The 21,988-nt window shown below is 36.6% G+C and overlaps 2 protein-coding genes across 2 annotated transcripts; both read right to left on the reverse strand.

Moving 5' to 3' along the window:
* Positions 1–208: 208 nt before the first annotated feature.
* LOC115950156 lies at positions 209–2,150 on the reverse strand. Its single transcript, XM_031067404.1, has 4 exons — positions 1,749–2,150; positions 1,412–1,643; positions 598–689; positions 209–502 (listed from the first exon to the last, which is right to left on the reverse strand). Exons 1-4 carry the CDS (start codon positions 2,148–2,150, stop codon positions 209–211), a joined length of 1,020 nt encoding a protein of 339 aa, XP_030923264.1.
* A 9-nt stretch (positions 2,151–2,159) lies between these two features.
* On the reverse strand, positions 2,160–7,528 carry LOC115950157 (uncharacterized protein At2g29880-like). The gene is made up of 5 exons (XM_031067405.1): positions 7,217–7,528; positions 6,234–6,817; positions 5,588–5,693; positions 3,122–3,138; positions 2,160–2,295 (listed from the first exon to the last, which is right to left on the reverse strand). Exons 1-5 carry the CDS (start codon positions 7,526–7,528, stop codon positions 2,160–2,162), a joined length of 1,155 nt encoding a protein of 384 aa, XP_030923265.1.
* Between the last annotated feature and the right edge of the window lie 14,460 nt (positions 7,529–21,988).

Consider the following 21,988-nt stretch of genomic DNA (forward strand, 5'->3'; position numbering starts at 1 on the left):
TGACTAATATATGTTGACAATCCAGCTTCATGGGCAGCCATTAAGTTCACCAAAAACAACAGTAAGAGCCACTGCAGTCCAAATTAAAGAGGCTCACTACCCCGTTATACAAACCTATAACAACAACAAAACACAGTAATCTTCATCTAGACTTATACAAAGTTCCATGTCATCCACATTTTAATAAAATAATGCCCAAAAAGCTCAATCATTGAACAATGTAATCTGCCCACATAGCAGCAGTTATCACATCACGATACTCCGACATTGCTCGTTGTGCCGGAGAATTAAAAGCTTCTTCAGTGCCCCCACTGCCTACGCGTGCAGCTCCTGCTAGGTTTGCGTCGCTGTTACGCACAAATGATCCTTCCCACACATGGAACATTTCATCTGGCCGGTTATACATGCGAATAAAGTTGTGCAATGCACAGCAAGCAGTCATAATCACCCGTTGTCTAGAGATAGAGAAGGAGTGCATTCCAGTCAAGATCGGGAACCTCGCCTTCAAGACGCCAAAGCATTGTTCAATCACCATCCGCAATGAGGAATGCCTATAATTAAACAACTCTTGTGGGGTACTAGGCTGTCGGTTTGTACCCCGAAACTCTTGGGCATGGTAGTGTGTGGACTTGTGTGGGGGAGGAATGCACTGCCTATTGCGTACCCCGAGTCAACGAGGTAGTACGATCCTGCAATACGAGTGATAACCATTGCCAATTAATGTTACCCAACACAACTATTCTTGCTAGTTCCTTACTACCAAAGTGTATCTATACATGTATGTATACGAAGCATGCACTACAGTTTTTTGATGTCAGCTTAAACAATGAGTGACCATGCAATGACTGACTTTAACTTACTACTCCATGAAAGCAACTTTCCCTAGTGAGATGACAAACTTTTACACGGCCTTTTTTCCATGATATAGAGTGCTAAATATGAATCACACAGTTCATGTATTGAGTGAATTAGTTTAGATATAATGAAATTATCTAGCTACCAATCAAGTGCAGTGTATAGAAGCTTTTTTTTTTTTTATTATTTATTTTTTTTACAGAAAGGACAAAATATAAAGTAGTTACAAACTCATTGACCTCAGTTTGGATTTCTAAAAGTGATCTAACGTAAATATCCAAATTTAAACAAACCCATTAAAAGACATTCATGAATAAAATATGTGACATGAGATTTAAAAAAATATGACATATAAACCACACAACCCACAAAAATTCACACCCTTTTTGAGAATTATCATAGACAAGAATTTCATCCTGCTACTCCATAATCCCATCTTGAATAGTTTTTCACATCTGTAATATGCTACAAAATACTTTGGAAATGCGAAGTCAGATGCAACAATGACCAAATCGAAAACCAAATGCGGTAAATTTTTTTTTTTCTTTTTTTTTACCTTTAGGCGGCCAAGGGAACTCATACTCGGCATGTCCAAGTGCGTCCTGCATGACTCGTGAATCATTTGCACTCCCTTCCCATCCCGTATGCACATACGTAAACCGCATGTCAAAGTTGCATACACACATCACGTTTTGGGTGATATCACTCCGTCTATCTCTAAATGCGGTGGTCCTACCAGATGGGGTAGAAGCACTTATGTGCGTCTCATCGATAGCCCCCACACATTTCTGTAAAAAAAATAGGTAGCTTTAATTAATAAATTACACTTATGTGCAATATAGTGTGAATAAGTAAGCATGGATAGCACCAAAAAAAGAAAAATCAAAGCATACCTCAAACCATGGATAATATTTCCCATTCCCTCGAAGTGATTGAGGGAGCTCAGCTGCATCAACGTCAGGCTGGATGATGATACATCCCAAAGCATGGATAGCACGCAAGGTATGCCGAAACCGCCTTTGAATGGTCTCGAGAGAATGTTGGAAGCGGTTGGCAGCTACCCGGTAGTCAGCGTTGTGTCCGACGATAAATAGAACTGTCCCAATGGACTCCTCAACTGAAACCCAACCAGTGTCCTCCTCTAATAGGTGCAACCGCTTCAACTCATTACACAAGTGTCTAAAAATGGTCTTGTCCATGCGGAATATGTCATAACACACTTGCGGATTTCCTTCTAATACTTCAATCACATATGACCTCCCACTCAGGATACTAGTGCACATAGGTCGCTTCATGTAGTACTTTTACACGTACTCTATACACAGCTGAACGTAGGCTGTGGCAATCTCGAGCTCCACCTCACTATCGTACTCATCTGAATCGGACTCAGCCATGCCTGAATCACGATCTGAATCGGTGTTGGTCATAACTGAATCACACCTGTGGGCAGCCATTAAGTTCACATCAGCCACTATAAAGAAGTACACATATATATATATATATTGCTTTATGTATATATATATCTATATTGCTGTATGTATAGAAACCTGCTTCTCAAGGGATTTTTTATGATAGATCCTACAATCACATGAACCTTGCAGCCTAAAAAAATGTAGGCGCCTTCGCTAATTCTACATTCTGGACTTAGTAAACATTGAACAAATTGCTTTACTTCGTAGAGTACACTATGATTTTTTTTTTTTTCCCTTTTCTTTTAATGATGTTAATATTTTAATAAAATAAAAATTGTGAGTTAACCCCTTTCTAATGGCAAAAATATGTAAGTCCATCAAGTGGATATGTGGCCAACCTTGGAGGCAAGTGTTTGATAAATTCATCTCACCATATAATCCAAACAATATTAAACCTTTATGACTTCAAGACAAATATGGTTTGTCAAACACAAGAAGACCTAATTTAAGGAATAGCAAAGAAATATTTGTAAGAGATTATTATGACATTGATAATTTTACATATTATCTTTGGTTTATTTTTTTTTAAATTTCAAAAATTTAAAATGATTTCATTTAATACATTTTCTTCAAAATGATATTATTATTATTATTATTATTATTATTATTGGCTTATACTCAAATACAACATATGAACAAAATAGTATTACCTTTTCAAAAAAGTAAATGGATTCCATTAGTTTGTTATGGCTTAATTAGTTGAATGAGCCTCCGCAGTAATTGACTACTATACATGGAATACTCTATGGATACAATTGACAAGTTACTATAGACAAGATTAAGTATGAGTTCACCTGACTTCCTCCTTAACCTATTAAAAAGCATAAAATGTAATGATTTTTTGTAACCAAAATGGATGTCTTCTAACCAAAATTGAAGGTTCGAGAAAGATCTTTGCTAATTTAGTTAATTTATCAGCTACTGCATTGCCCTTGCGTTTTACATGGGTGAAAGAATCTCAAAGTGAAATATTGAATGGATCAATATGAGCTGAAAATATACCAATCTAATATTTAGCTATGACTTTCACTCATATTGAATTGCTGCCACTCTCTTTTTTATTTGTAGGGTTTTATTTGCCAAGTGGTCATTAATGTACATTTTGAAGTTTTCGGACCAATCATGCACGTGCAGCCAAGTAAGGTACCCTGTCCTATGGTATGTTCACTAGCTTTTACCCACGATGTTGGCATTTACCCTGTCCTATGCCATCAATTCAATTCTCATTCATTACTAACTTTCATATTCCTAAAAATAATTACGTACCTTCATTATTGCTCATAATTTGACTCACATTCATTAATTCCTTTTCAAAAACTCAAGAAGAAAAGCCGATTGTGAGAGTGCGTGGAAAATATCATTAAACTGCTTTTAGAGCATGTAGCTTCGTGGTATTGAAAATGGACTGAAACATACCCGTTGGACTGAATTATGCCTAATGGACTAAATAGACTGAAATGGACCGTAATAGACCGAAGTGTAACCAGTGGACTGAATAGACTGAAGTGGACTGAAATGTACCAAATGGACTGAAATGGACCAAGTAGGCCGAATTGCTAATTTGATGGAACCGGATGATGAATCTACTAAGTTGCAAAGAATTAATGTTGAAATCAATGTACTACATGGGAGATGGACATGATGTATATATATTGTCACTACCTCAATAGTGATTACAACATAAATGGTTGACTACAATATACATGGCTCTTTTTTCTTCTTAAATAAGTTTTAAAATACCATAAATATTGAAAATACCATAAATACTGTCTGTGTGGATTTTATTACAGGCCTTCTAGCATTTCTTTCCGAGTAAGGAAATGTTGTAATAGACCTTTCATCTTACGAAGCAAAGCATGGCTGGGATTTGTGCAGAAATCAACCTTTCATTGTCAAAAGGCTAACTGGATCCTATTCCTGGTCTGGTCTCTGCTGTTGAGATAGTTGGGAGAGGTTGGGTGGGATGCTATTGATTATGACAAGTGGTTTTTGTGTAGAATCATTGGACTGTGATGGAGTAAAGCTTCCGTGAAGTGAACTGGCATGCAGTGGTCATTTTTAAACAAGACCAACAACCTCATGGGTAAGGCATGACAAATATACTCACAAGATAATAGACATATTAGAGTTCATAATTTTATAACTCTGATTAATTCCTCAGAATGACATTATGACAGACCACAATTAGTATTATTATTATTTTGTTGATGAGAAACTAACCAGAAAAATTTATCAAATAGAAAAAGGAAGAACAAAAAGAAGAAATTGAAATAACTACAAAAAATTAAAGACAGATTCAAATCAAATGGAAGCTATTATTCACCCAGAAATGCATGCAAAGCAGAAGAAAGGAAAAGAATAAGAAATTAGTGAACATCTGTGAACAGTGGTCTGAAAGCAAACTTCAGTACATCCTTCTAATTACTAGAAAATAAATCATTTCCTATGAATTGAAGTGCCCTAGAGCAGTAAACAAGAGCTAAGGCTACATATAGTACCTCTCCTTGTAGATTTCCACAAATTATGCAGTTTTTGATTTCTGAGGAAAAAAAAGCCCTCCAAAATGAGTTCAAAAGCTCTAGTTAAGAGAAGGAAAAACTGCAATTATATACTCTACTTGTTCCTGTTCAATTATTATTGGAGTAAAAGTACATCAAATATACTATTTAACGTGTTTAAATATTCTAAGAAAAGACATTTGATCTAAACCCAAACAGGAAAAAAAATTAATAAAAAAAAAAAAAAGACAGAGCCTTTCAAAGCCTACAAAAGCAGGTCAAAGCTCAAATACACACCCAGAGACAATGTTAGCTCAATTTCTTAACTTGTTACAATGTTCACAAAATAATAGAAGTGAATGCAAGCAAATGCATCTATCTTTTTTTGGTTTTATAAGATCAATAAGGATAGGCTGGAAGGATCCAAACCCAACCCCACTTCCATAGTAGTTCCATTATTATTAGTGAAGAAGAGAAAGAACACACTCTAACCTCTAATTAAGAAGTTGATATTTTTGCAACACAAACAAAAAACCAGTAGCAAGAAACAAAATTAATAGAGCTTATATAAAGCAGAAAAAGGGAGACTTAATCTAAAATTTTTCAACGAAGAAACTGATACTTCCAGCAAAATCAAATCATAATTAACAAAGAATGAGACAAAGATTTATAAAAAGAAATACCTGAAAGCTAAAGCTGGTTGTGGAGGCATGAAGATTTAGTAATGAGAGGCAATAAACAAAAATCCTCACCTGTAAATACCGTATATGCAGATGGTACACTCCTTTGCTTTGAGACCCAAAATGCACCTGATTTATGCAAGCTATATAGACCTGGATCAATTATAACAGACGTGGCTCTCTCATACCTGCGGATTTCATAGAAATTACAATCCTTTTATTAGCCAAAGTTGTATACAAAATTTGCAGACAATTCATGTGCTACTTTCAAACTAATTCCACCAAAACTACAAATAACTAACAAAAGAGAAAGGATAAGCCAAATACTCATTCCAGCCAATGTCACTTGTATGCTCAATAAAATACTACATTCTTAAAATAGCTAACAACGTCTGAAGCAGATATGTGACACAAAAAAGAAATTTGCAAAATGGAATGCAGCAGCTTACTTTTTAAATATATATATATATATATGTCACCAAAGTTAGAAATTCATAGAAGACATGACAACCACAAAACATATTTCTTACATAAATACCATACATGTCCCAAGGAGGTTAACATAATAAAGGAAGGCATAATGCAAACATTGTTCATAGTATTAACATAATACAAACTTTGCGTATTCACATTAAACCAAACTAAGAGTACTAATTAACTTCCTAGGCTGTCTACACGGCGCACATCATCAGTTAACTTCCTAGACTATCAACCACAACCACCACTACTGCAATCCACCCCCAATAAACTCAATCCAGGCCCTTCTTCTATCAACCGTCATGGCAAAAAAAGCAGCTCTACTCTTGGCGTTATGAAGCTCCTGCACGACCTTGCAATACGTGACATGATCGACATCGGTGTGCTGGTTCAGAAGAGTTACAGCTGCTGTAATTGACTCAGGGTCAGCCCCCACAGTAGAGTCTCCAGTGTCGATGGACTTTTTCCCCCGACGATTCCTCATGTCAGTAAAACCCCATATTGCCTCAGTCATGGATTCAAGGGAGTGCCCTTTCTTCCTTTTTCCACTTGAATGAGACGGTTCAGCTGGCCGCTTTTCAGCTTGCCTCCGGCTTTGGGCTTCACTCGGTGTGGGCAACTCCTCCACGTCATCCAAACCATCGATGCTGACATTGACATGTACCCTCTTAGATAGAAAGGCTGCATCAAGTTCTCTCTCTTCATCACTATTGGGAGCTGGTTGGGCAGATGACATTTGGAGGAAACCCGTGGCTGTGTTTGAATTGAAAAGAGTGCCCAATAGCTCATAGTGTCTCATCCCCTTTCTCTTGAACTCCTTGAATCTATGATTGACCTATTAACAACCATATATATTGGGTTAGATGTTTTATTGATATAAAACCCAATACAAAGTAGATGGCTAATTTATAATAACCGTATAACAACACTCTTTATTCCAAATTTCAGAAAGCCAAAAAGGTTTTTTAGGAAATTGTAGACATTGAGTAATTTCACAGATGAATAATATAAATAAAATAATATAAGTCAAAGATATAAGTCAGAATTTATAAGTCACATTAAACCCCATTAAACCCACAGTAAACCCCATATATAAGTCAGATTTTATTCCATTCCTAAAAGTATCATCATGGGAAAATGCTACAAAACAACTATTTAAAGCCACTATTATTAATACACTCATAAGCCAATAAACCTAATATTTTTGATATTTAAGTCAGCTTTAAGGACTTACCACAAATGCAGTAGCCCAAGCATCGTCACTGGCCGTCACCGTATTTGAAATGGGGTCCCATCCCATTCCTGTACGTGCGATGAGCTGGGAGAATGTGCGGTGTCTCTGTTTCAGTCGTTGATATTTTTGTGTAAGTTGTGCCTTGGTGTAACTTTTAGACGCACGCTTGTTAAACTCATTGACAACTGTTGTCCAAGTTCCAGACTTGAATTGGCCTTGGGGCATATTCCCTTTAGCATCCTCTTCTAACAAGATATCAATAAAATGTCTCTCAACTGCTTCAGGCCACTTCTTATCCTCGGCATCATCCATCTAAATACATGTTGGTATACTTACATAGACTCGTAAAATGGTCTTCTATGATATGGATTTAAAATCTTTAACTTACTATTAGACCTAAGCAGCAGGCATATAAGAGAAAATTCACCCCATATAAAGGAAAAATACAAAGATACACATTCTATACACATCAGTTTTAGCTCAACTTGTAGTGGCATTGTATATTTATGAAGGCATAGGAGCATATTATAAATTTATAGTTGAATATATGTTGAAAGGTTAATGTATCAAACCAAAGCTGAAGCCTTTTTGGTTCATGACATAAAGAAGCAATTATACTACTTTGAATCTTTTCAAGGAATGCACAATACTATTTTTCAATTATCATACACAGAAGTGAAGCTTCAAAGATTGTATGTAAATCTGAGAAGTTGGAACTACCATCAACAACAACACACAGTCCAGTCAAAAGGCCAAACTCAAAACAACAAGAGAGTCAACACACAGTCAGGATAATATTACACTTAAAACAACAAGAACCTCCAAAGAGGTTAACAGCATTAGCAACACCAAGTTCAAGCAGGCCAACAGAAATCTTAGTTGTGAATTACCACATTCATTTTTTCATGCACTTATAATTTCAAGAAAAGAAAATTTTGATAATAACTTAATTTAAGAATAGAACTACCATTTAAGAAGTTCTCACTTAATTTTTTGTATATGCAGGTTTTTTTCACAGTTTGTGATTACCCATATTTGACTTATGCTTCATTTATTTCCTGAGGGAGCTTGTAGCTATCTGGGATTAAAATGGTAGTTTTAGGAATCCAAACTTTCTTTCCCCTCCTTCCACTTTTTGGCAACTAAATAGACCAACAGTGTATTGTATAAGTTATTTTCATGTACTGGATTTTAAAATGTTTGGAGACATTTGCAGGGGATGGGAACCCTATATAATAGTTGAAGTCTCTCTCTCACACGACCGTTTATACATACTCCCTTTCTACTTCAACGAAAACATTAAACCATAACGCAGAACAAGCATACATCAGCAAGCCACAAAATGAAGAGATTTTTTCAATCGACTACGTACAAGATTAAAACAGAACTTAGAAGCATGATTCACTATATATTACACAGACGTACCAGTAAGGGAACACGGTCAGAAGAGGAAGCAGAGGAGGAAGCAGATGCTCTGTAATGCACGAGAGAGGTGGATGAGGAAGGGAGTGAGGCGTCCATCTGAAAGAATATATGGGATTAAAAGAAGCCCTAGCATGAATTAATGTGAAATGATCTGAACTTGATTGGGATGTGAAAGAAAGCTGAAACAAGTAATTAACAAAATTAAAAACCTTTACCTGACTGACCCCTTCAGATTGTGTGAGTTTGCCTTTTCCTTAGCAACAGAGCTTCGTTGGTGAGGAATTAATTGGGAGAAATGGATTACTGTGATTCATAGGGGTTTCTTCCAAATGATGTGTGTGTGGGATTTTGACGTGTTTATGAAGCTACTGTTAGGAGTAATGGCGCCGGATCCGTGAGGGGTGAGGTGGAATGCCGCTGGGTCAAAGCAGTAATGGAGGTGGGTGAGAGGAGTAATGGAGTTCGGACTGTGATATACTTTGTAGAGATGAGAGTAGAGAGGAGAGGAGAGATGAGATGATATTCTTTGGGGCGTGAAGACTGATGATATTCTTTGGGGCGTGAAGACTGAAGAGATGAGAGTAGAGAGGAGAGGAGACAAACATTAGAAAAAAGCTGATCAGTGGGTCCGGGCACAGTGAAAACTGAATTCAATTTTTATTACCGTTGTGCCATCAGAAATGTTTGTTCAGTGTTTAAAATCACACCTGAGCACTACTCAAAAAATATATTTCAAACATGGATTTTTCAGCAACCATTTCCAAACAGCCTTATTTTAAACTCTATCACCAAACATATTGTTTCAAATTTTGGACACTAGTGTTCAATGTTTAAACACTGAACACTGTGTTTTCAGTTGACAAATCAAACGGGCTCTAAGCAATTGCTTTCATATTTTGAAAAGCCACAACCTTGTCCTACTGACGTACTTGGCCCATAGGTAGTAGAACTTAACGGCAATACTTTGTCTTATATTTTTGTCATTAAACTTTGACACGGATGATATGAACTACGGCAGGTATTTTATATATTTATTTATTTATTTATTTGAAGATATGATAGGATTTGTTCATGTGACGGTTTTCTTAGTTTTCAACGAATTACCCCTTTTTAAAAATGCTGAAAGTGAGATTATAAATATATATGCTGAAAGTCATGATGTTTATTATTCGTTATTTATAACTTGTGTATACAAGTTGTAGTAAAATGAACTAGTGAATTAGATCCCACCAAAACCTATTAGTGAGGTGGTATAAGCTTGAATTCCTTGCCATAAGTGTTTGGGTTAAAACTTAAAAGTTTCACCAACAGCTAGAGTTGATAAACCTAAGCTTAAGGTTTAAAACACCCTTGTGTTTGGCCCATATACAGCACTATAGGAGACGCCACCCTCTCTCCTTCAATGTCTTATATTTTAACCAAAAAGAGAATTAGATCCTAAAAATTAAGATGCTAAAATATCTTTCTTTTTTTAATTATATAAAAATGATAAAATTTCAACCTATACTTATTTATAATTTTTTTTTTTTTTTGGGGGTTAGAAAGTTGTTTAAATAGTTTTTGCAACAATAAGGGGGGAAAAATTGGCAGCTAATCTTCTCAATATATAAAAATTGATATTGCACTCAATTCCATGATATAAGTTCCGCAATTTGAATTTGAATCTTTGTCAATTAAAACGGAAAATTATTGAATACTCAATAATTACCCATCAAAACACCACCAAAAATAAAGTTACAGCCCTGTCAAATTTGCACATGCTTCATTAAAATTACTGTAAATTATTTATGCAACTCATAAAGACACGATTATCTGAGGTATGATAGTAAATTATCCCAAGAACACCATTGCAATAATTTCATGTGATTAAAATAATAATAATAATAATAATAATAATAAATTCTGTATAACTAATGTAGCTAGAATAAGAAACGTGCAGAAGAACTATAGAATCTGCTCATCTCTAATGTAGATAAACTTGCTAAAAAAGTAGATATCATAATACTATTGACATATATGTTCCCTGGCCTGAACTAAGTGTTTACATAATCGCAATTCTAAATCATTATTCAAACAAAATATTTACATAGTGTCCATTTCAAAATCATGGCAAATAATAATTACAGACTTTTAACACCATTGATCAAGCATTCTTGGTCATTTAGGTTGGCAAAGGTGAAACCTTGGCTAAGTTGGCTCTGCGTGGCAGTGGTGAAGGTACAGACTTCCAACGTTGCAACAACACTTCGATGAGAAGTTTAACAAAAGGCACGACAGTCATACCACCAAAAAGAAGGCCAGCAACAGAAGTAATACAAATCTCTTCTCTCTTGCTATCTGGATTAGGATGTATCATCTGCATCAGTCACAACTAGCCAGATAATAAAACTGCCAAATGCTGCCCATGCTAGGATAAAGATAACCCAAAGTAAATATAAGATTTTCTCAAAGGTAGACATATATAGAGACTAGAGAAAGAGAAGGATTCAATTTTTTCTCAGAAGATAATGTAAATTCAGAGACTTTTAACTACTGCCAAAAGCTTCTTATATAGTCCTTTTGTCAGCGAAAGACCATCATTAGGTTGGTAGCTAGACATAAGAACAATAAATCAATCATCCAACAAATAAGGAAAAATCAATCAATCAATTTTACGATAACTCTACAGGAAAACAATCAAGAAAGGGGGGTTGGGAGTTTCGCTAAGACTAAGGCCACCTCTAAAACTAGAAGAAAGTCCACCTATTTTTAGAGTCTTAATCTTTGAAAGAGACAAGAAATAATATAATTATTGTAGAAGGGAGACCAATTCATCATCTTCCTTAAAAATACTTAAATTATATTTTCTTGGGGGAGTCCATTCGCCTTCCATATATCCGAGAGACTGAAAAGTTTGTTTTAAAATAATGCAAATTGAGTAAAACACATTATTAGAGTCTTTTGGAATCTTGAACATATTTGACCTCAGATGAAATTCCCATCATCATGGGTCATTGTGGAATTCTAGGGGTGAAATCGGTCGGTCCTGAGGGGGTGTTTTTGGACTGAACCTAAAGTAGTCGATCTTTAAAAACCTAGGACTGAAACCGACTACACTTGTTGGAATCTTGAACAAGTTTGGTTTGCATTGGTTTGATGTAGTTCGATTTTCATTTTTTCCAAAATCTAACTGTTTTATCACATAAAAATGAGAGAGAGGTTCAAAGAAACAACAAAACCTAGAGAGAGAGAGAATTGGCCTTACCAGAGTAATGTTGGCATGGGGAGATCAAGGGTACTGTACAAGCTTCTTTGGAGGCTGGCAGTGTGGGTTTGGGCTATGGATTTGGGTGAAATCAAGAAAGTGATGGGGGTGGCTACATATTTTTAGTGAGAGAGGCGACTGATAGAGAAAAATGGGGGGGGGGGGGTGTGGGGGTGGGGGTAGGGTTTTTTATTTTTAGTTTGAATGTGTTTGTTTTAGTTAATTAGTTAAAATAGTTTTTGTTAATTAGTTTAATCTTTACTTAGTTTGATGGGTTGGGCTTTACTATTCGGTCGGTTTTGGTTCTGAAAGCTCAAAATGTGTTAAAACACAAGAGCAGTTTAGACCCCCAAATTAAAAATTATGGCTTGATAAATTTTACTCTAACTTATACTAAGTACGAAATAGAGTAAATGCGAGTGGATAAACAAATAAACTACTCTAAGTCATATTCAATATAACACAGCAGTAATATGAAAGCTAAAAGAGTAGGGAAGAAGAATGCAAACACAAGATAACATGTCGATGTGTTATCGAAGAGGAAACTGAAGTATTCGACGTAAAACCTCTCCACCGCCCTCCAAGTGGTAATCGATTCACTAGACAATCAATTGGGATACATGGGTTAGCAAGAGACCCTCCAAGCCTAATCTACCCGATGCAACTAAGCCTTCCAAGCTTCTACTCCAACAAGTCTTCTTGAAACCATGTCTTGTCTAGCTCTCTGGATCTCGCAATATGCCCGATTGCATCCGCCAAAGCCTGGCTTCTTCCAATGCTTCCCAGCAGAACCAAAACCTCACTGAACACTCTGAAAAGGTGTGGTAAGTGTTTGGGCTATCAATCTCTCAATGGTATGAAAATGGAGAGGTAGGAGTTGAGGAAAATCCACAAGCAATTGTGTAGAGAATTGTGGGTATAACAATCTCTAACTCTCAAGGTTTGTGGCTAGAGTTTTCTCTTAGAAGTACTCCTTAACATCTGTGGGTAATGTAAATATATATAGTGTAGGTATAGAAAGTATGTATCAGAAATGACAGTTTGGCAAAACAGAATATTTCGCAGGTATTTCGCGGGAAAGCCTTACCCGCGAGACACTCGCGAAACACAGTTGTCTCCATCTTGTCATGACTCTTCACATTTCAGTCATGTGTAGAGCACATGCATCACTTCGCGGGATGCTTACTTGTGAGCTACCAGCGAAAACACTTCAGTCTTCAATTTGCCTTGAGTCTTCACACTCTCTCTCTCTTATACACAACCCTTACAAATAAATCCTACATGAAATACAGGGTACAAAAGATTGAACAGAATTACAATCAAATTTGGCACGGAATTAAAGCCAACAAAACATATAGTTGTAAATTATAACTTTACAATCTCCCCCTTTGGCTATTCTGTGACAAAACCCCTAAAATAGACTTTAAATTTAAACGTGAGTTTGAGAACAATAGCAAAACTCACTTACACCTAATCTAGAAGCTGTGAAGCACTTGCACGTATATACCCATAACAAGAAACACTCGCACACAAATAAAACTTTCATTAAGGCTATGACAAGTTGAATACATTGTACGTACATAAGCAAGTAAAGTGCGATCAAGTTTGTAAACACTATATAACATGTAATTGATCTGTGAAGATAATGCAATGATCTGACCCTGGATGTATGCAAATTGGTTCGTGGTGTGCTGCACATGGGAGTCTAACATAGTATACATCTGCTCTACCCTAGCAAAGAGGCGATCAAGTCTATCGGGTCCCCATGTTGATGCTGAAGATGATGGCTGAGTAGAACTCTCTGGAGTAGTGGTGAATCTCTCAATCTCCTCCCTCTTCTTCAACACGATCCCTCGGTATTTAAGACACACCGGTTTTGTATCCTTTAATGTGAGCTATGCTACGAGTCACCGTGTGTGCACCAATAGGGTAATCTCTATGTACCACGGTGAGACCACTTAGAAGTTTGAGCTTCACCTTTGCAATGAGGCCTATAATGAGAGAGGGGAAAGGCATGATTGTTATGGAGTTCCGTTTCTCAATGCTCTTGGTCAAGAGGTGGAAGATGTGTCCACAAATATCAATCTCCTTGTGAGTGAAGAGATCGTACAAGAAGATTGTCCTTGGAGCGGACAATGTCATCAAGTTGGTGACCGGATATAGATTGTGGATCATCACATAAGCTAGAGTCCTCATCTCCGAATTGAATGGAATTGTGTTCATGGAGGACTTATTAAGTGTACCACCAAGAATCGTTACCATCTCCTCAATAGATTCTAAGCGGTCATTATACTGCACAATGATTGGCTGTGAAGGAGGACGAACTTCCAGGAACTCTTGTATGCTTTCCCTTGTGATGACAAATTCTTTATGTCTCACCCGGTAGTTTATATGATCTCCTTCCACACTAGCATTCAAGAAGAATTCTTTAATGATTTCCGAGTACACAACTCCAGTCAGATTCACCAACTTCGTCCATGTCCTTTCCTTGAACACTTCAGGTATGCAAGTGTCCTTTAAGGGTATCCAATTTAACAACCCTTTCCATAATTATCGTGGCTCGCTTGTAGTAGTCATTATAGGCCATGTTTGCTTTAACAGACTTGAAGTTGTCAGAATCCATGCGAGCACGCTTAGAGGATTTCTTGGGCGCTGAATGCTTGGTGGGAGACATTTGCACATGTACACAGAGAACAAAGAAAGGAAATAGGTGCACAAACAAAAAAATAGAGCACAAACTTGATTAGATTCAAGTTAGTCCAAAACATAAGTATAAAAACTTAAAACAGAACATAACAAAGTTAAAACATCATGCTATAAGTGCTAAAACATGTAAACATTAGCAAAATGCAAGAAATAAGCAATTGTGCATGTGTGTGCATTTAGTGTGCATGTGTGTGCATGAGGTGATGCATGGTGTGTGCTTGGCGTGTGCCTAGGTGGTGCATGGCATGGCAATGTGAGGCACAAAATTAGGCAAAGTGTGTAAAACACACACCCAATTATCAAAACATGTCAAGCATGTTCAATCAAGGATACACCCAAACATTGGAACTCATTTTAGTCCAATTCAACACAAAAATTTCACTTGAACATTTTGACAAACACTTGGCATGCAACACTGCACTACATGAATGGAAAATGCATGAACAAATAGAAAAATGCCTCAATACAAGTGTAAAATGCCACAAGGGACCAACACAGATACACACAGACCAAACGGGACTCAGCCCAATCGAAACTTTGAAAAAATTTTGCTTAGAAAACATGAACCCAACCATTGTTCGAAAAATCCCCAATTTTAAAAACCTAAGTTAATTTCTGCATAATCTAAGACAAAAATGAAAAGAATGTTTAAGAAAACATACCTTGAAGTTGATTTTGTAGAAAATAAGCTTGAAAATGAGGGGGTTTTGATTGAAAGACAGTTTTGGGTTGAGAGAGGTTCGAGAGAGGTAGTGCGGGGGAAATAGAGAGTGTTTAAAAAACCATCACATCAACCTTATAAAACTGAAGACACGCGTTTTTCGCGGGTTAGGCAGTCGTGAAAAACACCATTGAAGCACAGAAGCTTTCGCGAGAAGCTTTTAGTCATGAAACAGTCGCGATAGCCTTTGTATGAAACTTGTGTTTTTCCAGTTTTTGCCTAAAAATCATTTCACGGGAAGTGCTTGGTCGCTAAATAATCATGAGACAGTCGCGATACTCTCTGTATGAAAATGAGATTTTTAGATTCCCTTAAGCTATTTTCGCGGGAAGCTCTTAGTCGCGAGCTTCTCGGGAAAATGCATCTGAACAAGTTTTTGAAGAACAACACAAAAATGCATTTTAAACAAAAACTAAAAATACGAAAATATAAAATCACTTTCAAAAACATATAAAATACTCATAAATCTTTTTGGGTTTGATCGGCAAGCAATTGAGTATACACATCACATTTGAACATGTACAATCACACAAATGAGATAAGCATTAATTAAACTAAACTTGTGTGTTATGGGTGAGTATCAAATGTGGAATAATCCTTAGACTAAAGTGAAACTTCAATGATCAATTCAATCAGGTCATACACAACTGGTACTAAGTCAAGTGGACTATCTTAATTATAGAAATGAGCATATATGACCTCCCACAAGAAAATAAATACAAATCTTAGAAGCTTTTCATTTGGCTTCTGCACAAATCATAACATTTGATTATTTTTTTAACAAATACATCTCTTTTTGAGATTGATGCTTGAAATTTTTGATATTTCAATATTGAGAGTGAGCATTTGGCTTTTTGAGCACCATATATTTCAATTTAAAAATTTGCTTTCCCTTTTTCCTAGTCAAATACTAGTATATGCGATGGTTTTTGCAGCTCATTATCTCTTTTCATTTTGAAATTTACATTTGTTGAGCTCTTTAAGCAAAAACATTAAAAAAAAAAATAAAGGTGAGAAGATATATAGACATAAGTCTATGCAAGTATCAAGACCATCAAGACTATTGACTAATCATTCATGACAAGCTTGAAGATCTATTTACAAAAATCACACATAGTTTTCAAGATTTCTCTCATAAAGATATATGTGCATACATAACAAGCTAAACTCGTAAATGTACTACGTCATTAGTACGAAGGTAATAGGCCAAACTCACATGTGATATACACAACACAATCGATCAAACTTTTTGGAGATTTTTCAATTTTTATGAGTTTTTGAATTTTTGAACACACTCAAAAACAGAACAAGTAAAGTAAGATCAACAAACAACAAGTACAGGGCAAAACTTGAAAAAGAAACATGCTATAAACTGGAAGCAATAACATAAATTGAATCATGCATGTCATGATGCATGAACCTATAACCTTAAACATTGGAAGTATTAATACATGGATATAGAAAGTGATCATGCATAAGTACCCTTCTGCACCCACACTTTATGAGTGTTTTGGGTAAGAGCCTTAGATGGCGGGGTACAACCAACATAACTTTCAAACCTGGGAATTAAAGCTAGCAAGGCACAGTGATATGTTCTTCAACATCTCCATAACGTCTCCAATGAGATGTCCTTCACTATCTCCCTTTGGTCTTCTCTTTGAAATTTCTTGGCCACGCATAGAGTCAGCCTTCTTGAGTGCATGAAACTTGAAACAATTAGGCCTGGTATTCCCTTGTGTGCCACAATGATGACACAGATGCTTTACTTGAGGCCCCCTTTGATTTTTAGGTAATGACTTCCCTCTTTCCTTTGGTCTTGCAACAATGGTTTTCTTTACTACAGCAGGGGTCTCAATCTCAAGCTGCACTTCTTTGAGTTTCTCTTCATTCTTGACTGAAACAAACCTTACTTCCTTCTTGGGTTTGCTGCTAGAGCTTCCTTCTCCGATATAGCCTAAACGGTCTTATCATGTGAAGATTTTTGAGAGGACAGCACATTGTCAAGTTTCTTGGTGGAGATGCGCTCAACCTTGACATTAGCTTGAATAATTTCAAGTTCAAGAAAATTAATTTTAGAGTAAGCTTCAACCAACTCTCCCTTGAGTCTTTCCACTTCACACTTTGCTTCCTTGTGTTGCACAAGTATACACCTATGCTCTTCTTCAACCTTTTTCATCTTTTTCATAGCAAGATTCGTAACTTTGGTGTATTTGCCACAATCTTCCAGCTGAGAATCATATGCTTCTTGTAGGTTGATTTCCCCTTCATTTTGGCACATGTCTTCATCTTCCAATTCTTCAGTTTCCTCATCCTCAGAAAGATCACCAAGTTCATCAACCAATTTTCTCAAATCATTCTTTGAATCAACAGAGGCAATTGTCATGAAGGCTCAGTAGTTCCCCTCACTATCACATTCTCCTTCAGTGTCTGAATTTGAACTGTCAGAATCACTAAGAGTAGTGGCAAACACTTTGCCCTTCCCTCTCAAGTAGTTAGGACACTCCTTCTTGAAATGCCCATGGCCATTGCATTCGTAACACACAATTCCTTGAAGGGATTGAAACTCCTTCCCATCTTTCTTCTTAAACTCCTTCCTATCACCCTTGGAGGATGAAAACTTTCCTTTGTTGAATGGTTTCCCACTGTTTTTCATCTTCAGAAATTTTCAAAAGTTCTTTGCAAGGAATGCTACCTCCCTCTCCACATCATCTTCTTCAGAGGAATCATCCATTCTCTCGGTGATGGTTTTGAGAGCAAGAGATTTGCTCAACTTATGAGAAGGCAGTCCCAGCTCATATGTTTGGAGAAATCCAATGAATTCTTGGATTTTGATCTCATCCAAATCTTTACTTTCCTTTATAGCTGTGACTTTTGCTCAGAAGCTCTCCGGTAAAGACCTTAAAATCTTTCTCACCACCTTAGCATCCTTAATCTTCTCTTCGAGATTGAGTTTAGCAATTACAGTTTCATTGAGCATCCCATAGAATGAATCAAAAGACTCATCGTCACCCATCTTGAGCTCTTCAAATTTGGTGGTAAGCATCTGGAGCTTTATGTCCTTAACTTTGTTGGTACCCTCATAGGTAGTCTCAATAATTGTCCAAGCTTCCTTGGCAATCCCCACATGCAATATCCTGTGAAACTCATCAATAAACACACCATAGAATATAGCGTTAATAGCTTTACTGTTTGCATTTGCCAATGCAAGAGTTGCCTTGTCCCATTCGGACTTGGCTGTCGTGGGTTTAACATACCCATTCTCGACAGAATCCCATACAGACTCATCTATAGCACACAAGAAAGCCCTCATACGGACCTTCCAAAAGGCATAATTGCTCCCATCAAAGAATGGTAGGGCATTAAGTGATTGTAACCGATCCATCACAAAAGGGTCAAGGATCACACTCAGATAATAAAATCACAGCAAGTGTACCCACTCTGATACCAATTGAAAGGTCGAAAATATGTTAAAACACAAGAGCAGTTTAGACCTCTAAATTAAAAATTACGGCTCGATAGATTTTACTCTAACTTATACTAAGTGCGGAATAGAGTTAATGCGAGCAGATAAACAAATAAACTACTCTAAGCCATATTCAATATAACACAGCAGTAATATGAAAGCTAAAAGAGTAGGGAAGAAGAATGTAAACACAAGATAACTAACTGATGTGTTATCGAAGAGGAAACCAAAGTACTTGGCATAAAACCTCTCTGCCGCCCTCCAAGCAATAATCGATCCACTAGACAATCAATTGGGAAACATAGGTCAGCAAGAGACCCTCCAAGCCTAATCTACCCGATGCACCTAAGCCCTCCAAGCTCCTACTCCAACAAATCTTCTCGGAACCATGTCTTGTCTAGCTCTCCGGATCCCGCAATACGCCCGATTGCATCCGCCAAAGCCTGGTTTCTTCCAATACTTCCTAGCTGCACCAAAACCTCACTAAACACTCTGAAAGGGTGTGGTAAGTGTTTAGGCTATCAACCTCTCAATGGTATGGAAATGGAAAGGTAAGAGTTGAGGAAAATCCACAAGCAATTATGTAGAGAATTGTGGGTATAACAATCTCTAACTCTTAAGGTTTGTGGTTAGAGTTTTCTATTAAAAGCACTCCTCAACATCTGTGGGTAATGTGGGTATATATAATGTAGGTACAGAAAGCGTGTATCAAAAATTACAGTTTGGTAAAACAGAATGTTTCGCAGCTATCTCGCGGGAAGGCCTTACCTGCGAGACATTCAAGAAACACAGCTGTCTCCATCCTGTCTTGACTCTTTGCATTCTAGTCATGTGCAGGGCACATGCATCATTTCGCAGGATGCTTACTCGCGAGTTACCCATGAAAACACTTCAATCTTCAATTTGTCTTAAGTCTTCACTCTCTCTCTCTCTCTCTCTCTCACAACCCTTACAAATAAATCCCACATGAAATACAGGGTATAAAAAATTGAACAGAATTACAATCAAATTTGGCACGGAATTAAAGCCAACAAAACACATAGTTGTAAATTACAACTTTACAAGTTCAATTTGATCTACTTGTGATTGAAATCAGGAAAAAAAAAATTGGTTTTTAAAAAACCTAACCGAAACCAATCCAAATCATGGTTTGAAACCTGACCATTTAATGAACTAAGAAAGGGAGATGTTCAAGATTTTTGAGGTTAGGTTGAGATTCAATTGAGGTCAAACTCTGATGTGTCATTTAATTTTTTAATATATTTGATACTTAAATTGATTTATATTTATTAATTTTTCATTCTTGACCATCAAGATGTGCATTGCCCAATGGTTTGCATGCTGGACATGTTATTTCACTTGTTAAGAGCAAATTTCAACCCTATAGATTTCAATGGCAAAGTGTTCACTTTTTAGGTGAAATTTTGAGATTTTGATCTAGTTAAGACGAAAATTTGATTTTCATTTCAAAGTGGGTATAAATGCATAGAATTAAAATTGATTTATTTTGATTGATCCTTGAGAAGAGTAATACAAGTCAATTGAACTCTTATTTATCATGTTGGATTGAAATGTCACAATGGTCATGCATACATTAGAAGAATTCTATAAGATAATTGTGAAAACTCTTGTTGTTAAAATATATTATTTGTTTTTCAAAAATTAATCATTAGATTGATAATTTGGAAGACCCAATCCTAGTTGTAAGCATCCTTATCCAAAAGAATGGTCAATTCTTATTAAAAAATCATGAATTTATCCTTTAAAATTACCCCCCAAAAAAATCAAAATAAAATAGGAAAAGAAAGGTTTCGAAATATAAAAATTTAAGTCAGTATTAGGGATGGCAATTTTTGCCAGATCTGCGGGTACCCGGCCCGGTCCGACCCTAATGGGCCGGGTTTTACCCAGCCCGATTAGGAATAGGGTCGAGTATAGGTTTAAAAAAAAACCTGAAGCGGGTCCGGGTTTTATCAAAAAAACCTGAGACCCAGCCCGTTTAAAAATCTGGTATCCTAAATTACAAAAATACCCTATATATATATAATATATATATATACACCTATAATCTAACCCTAATCCGATAATCCGTAATTTCTTCAGCCACCCTCGCCTCCCTCAGCTCAGTCCTCACTCCCTCACTCCCACCGACACTCCCTCACTCCAACCGACACTCCCTCACTCCCTCTCCCTTAGCTCATTTTGCTCTGTTTTGATCTCCTTGGAAGACCCATTAGGTTTGTGCTCTCACCGTCTTCTTCTTTCATTTTCCTTCTTTTTTGTTGTTGTTGTTGTTGACCGACACTCCCTCACTCCCTCTCCCTCAGCTCATTTTGCTCTGTTTTGATCTCCTTAGAAGACCCATCAGGTTTGTGCTCTCACCGTCTTCTTCTTTCATTTTCCTTCTTCTTTTTTTGTTGTTGTTGTTGTTGTTGTAGTTAACCGACACTCCCTCACTCCCTCTCCCTCAGCTCATTTTGCTCTATTCTAATCTCCTTGGAAGACCCATCAGGTTTGTGCTCTCACTGTCTTATTCTTTCATTTTCCTTTCTTTTTTCCAGTTGTTGTTGTTGTTGTTGACCGACACTCCCTCACTCCCTCTCCCTCACTCATTTTGCTCTGTTCTGATCTCCTTGGAAGACCCATCTGGTTTGTGCTCTCACCGTCTTTTTCTTTCATTTTCCTTTTTGTTGTTGTTGTTGTTGTTGCTTTCTGGGTCTCTTATTTTATGTAAATTCATAGATTAAGTGTACAGAAATTGGATGCTTTGTTTTGTACCAGTGGGGTCATGAATTGATTGATTAATTGGGTTTTTTTGAGGTGTATTGGTTGTATCACTGTAGATTCTAGTTTGTTTGTGGTCATTGAAATTTAAGATTGATTCTTGTTATCCTGGGGTTCAGTTAAGGACTATGTTGAAGTTTCTTTTTTGGGTCTTCTTTGATGTTTCAGTTTGGTTTATAATTTTCTAGGCTTAATATGTTATTTTTTATTTGCATATTAGTTTAATATTAATGCTTTTGCATGTTTTATGGTATTTAAATTTTTTTTTCTTTTAGGAAAAATGATTCCTTTAGGAAAATTTGAGAGTGTGAGGTGCATGGGAATAAACATGGAACAGAGTATATACATATTTCTTAATGCATATAATCTTCAAGGAAACAACCTACAACCTTAAATTATCTTTGATCATTGCGCTTGTTTCATGTGATA

This window comes from Quercus lobata, chromosome 6 (genome assembly GCF_001633185.2).
Source record: "Quercus lobata isolate SW786 chromosome 6, ValleyOak3.0 Primary Assembly, whole genome shotgun sequence".
Taxonomy (NCBI): domain Eukaryota; kingdom Viridiplantae; phylum Streptophyta; class Magnoliopsida; order Fagales; family Fagaceae; genus Quercus; species Quercus lobata.